The 1,941-nt window shown below is 48.9% G+C and overlaps 1 protein-coding gene across 2 annotated transcripts; it reads right to left on the bottom strand.

The window, feature by feature from the left end:
- LOC100194178 (uncharacterized) lies at positions 1–1,667 on the bottom strand. 2 transcript variants are annotated; one of them, NM_001139226.1, is made up of 4 exons: positions 1,417–1,667; positions 892–1,023; positions 592–768; positions 113–401 (listed from the first exon to the last, which is right to left on the bottom strand). In NM_001139226.1, the coding sequence occupies exons 1-4, from the start codon at positions 1,498–1,500 to the stop codon at positions 285–287; spliced, it is 510 nt and encodes a 169-aa protein (NP_001132698.1). In that variant the 5' UTR covers positions 1,501–1,667; the 3' UTR covers positions 113–284. The 2 variants fall into 2 exon arrangements, with proteins under 2 accessions (XP_008658142.1, NP_001132698.1); XM_008659920.4 differs by lacking the exon at positions 1,417–1,667 and having other exon boundaries at positions 1–401; positions 892–1,410.
- Between the last annotated feature and the right edge of the window lie 274 nt (positions 1,668–1,941).

The following is a 1,941-nucleotide window of genomic DNA, read 5'->3' as shown; positions in this document are numbered from 1 at the left end:
TACGAACGAACGAACTCACCGGATCATCGGCTATATATATGTTTCAGCTTGCATTGCATGCCACCGATAGGTAGATGAAATAGAAGCATAAATAAATAAGAAAAAAATCAAATGGAAGAGAGGGAAACCGAGATGCTATTAGCTAGCAAAACAAGGGGTCTCCTGAGAGTTCAGACGGCGATCGACTAGCTACACGCGGTCCAGCTGGGCACGCTGACACATGAGAGGACGACCAATGCAATGCAAGTAGAGGCGTGTGCGTGTGTGCCTGCTTACGCGCGCGCTCAGCCTAGCGACTCTTCGTCGTCGTGCTCGCCGCCGCAGCCGCTCTCGGGGCAGCTCCTGACGGCCTGCAGGACGGCCTGCTTCACGACGTGCTCGTCCACGTTGTCCACCACGTTCTGCGTGCAGGCACAGACCAACAATGCAACAGAGAAAGATAGAATGAGAGAGAATTGTATTGTTGTCGTGTAGTATTATATTATTAATTAGCTTGTCAAGAATTAATCCTCGATCGACGAGCAAGCAGTGCAAGCAGCAACTGACGATGGACTAGCTACTAGCTAGTAAGTAGTAGTAGTATTAATTTACCTCCCCGCCCACAGCCTCGAGGCGGAAGGAGTCGGCCGCGCAGGACGCGGTGGCCTGGAGGACGCTGAGCCCCAGCTCGTCGAAGGCTTCCAGGACGGAGACGAGCAGCCCCGGGCAGCTCTTGTCGGAGAACACGTTGACGAGGAACCCCTGCACTCCTAGGGTTTCCACGGTCACCTGCATCCATAGCATATACATATCCGCCGACGGCCGGCCCGTTTATTTCATCGTCAATCAACAACACGCTGTCGGTCTCTCTACGTGTGGCAAAATCTGCATATGCGATGAGATTATATATACCGTCGGATAGGAGGAGGACTTGTGTCTCAGGGCGTCCTGCGCGCAGGCAATCTCCTGGTTCAGCCTCACCACCTTCTGCTGCAGCTGCTTGATGTACGCCGACGCGTCCATGATTATCGATGTGTTGCTCAGCTGCGCGCGTGCGTGTATATTGTATTATCCATGGCATGTAATTGAACAAGAATCATATTTAATATCTGGATGCGACGACGACGTTCAAAGAGCAGGAGAAAGTAATAGCTAATGCAGCAACTGACGACAAGAAGGTTGCAGAAATGATAAATTCTTAAATGATGGATGCAGCCTGTTCGCTGTGACTTCTCTATGGATCACAGCTAGGTGCAGCAGTCCGAACAGTTTTAATCCAGCCACAGCAAACAACATCAACCATATAGTTGTTCAATTCTAAATATCAGTGAAAAGAATTAATTAGAAAACTATACCATGAAGGAATCAAGCAAGCAATCAAGAAGCAGAAGAAGAAGCAAGGATCGAACAAGCTAAGGAGAGGAGATTATGTTATACAGCGTGGGAATGAGTGATGGAGCGGAGGATCTTCAGCTTCTCCTGGAGAGCCGCAGCCGCCTTCTTGCGCTCCCTTGACATCATCTTCTCTTCTCTCCCCGAGTTTCTCACTCTACCAAGTCACGCCCGACGCGCGGCCTCCTAAGTCCTGACGAACAGATTGCCCAATGGAAGCAAGAGAGATAGAGAAGTATGGGTGTGGAGAGCTTGAATGGAGGACCAAGAACGAAGCTCTCGATCCCCATATCTATATAGCCACGGTCTCCTGGTCCCGTGGGCTGTGGGCACTCACGTGACCTGCTTACTGTCCTTCTGTTGCTATCCTGAGGCGCTTCGTATTTTCTTAGATAATAAAAACATAAAAATGTTCCAGCCTTTTATAGTCTACTATATACGACCTTACACATCCAAAATTAGCAAAACACACACATAAAAAAGAACATCTTTAGAAAGAACATGTCATCGAATCAAGTGTCCTCTAATCACTACCGGAATCGTGTTCTTTGCCAAGTGTCTAAGACACTC

This window comes from Zea mays, chromosome 9, assembly GCF_902167145.1.
Source record: "Zea mays cultivar B73 chromosome 9, Zm-B73-REFERENCE-NAM-5.0, whole genome shotgun sequence".
Classification (NCBI taxonomy): Eukaryota; Viridiplantae; Streptophyta; class Magnoliopsida; order Poales; family Poaceae; genus Zea; species Zea mays.
Note: the sequence above shows the minus strand (reverse complement) of the source record. Positions and strands in the feature narration are given on the sequence as shown.

What these genes read in the sequence shown, in the direction of transcription:
- LOC100194178 (XM_008659920.4), bottom strand. Translation starts at nt 1,060, where the DNA reads ATGCCATGGATAATACAATATACACGCACGCGCGCAGCTGAGCAACAC. An exon ending in AGTCCTCCTCCTATCCGACG is followed by an intron (nt 769 to 891) that starts GTATATATAATC and finishes CTATGGATGCAG; the next exon opens with GTGACCGTGGAAACCCTAGG. An exon ending in TCGAGGCTGTGGGCGGGGAG is followed by an intron (nt 402 to 591) that starts GTAAATTAATAC and finishes GCCTGCACGCAG; the next exon opens with AACGTGGTGGACAACGTGGA.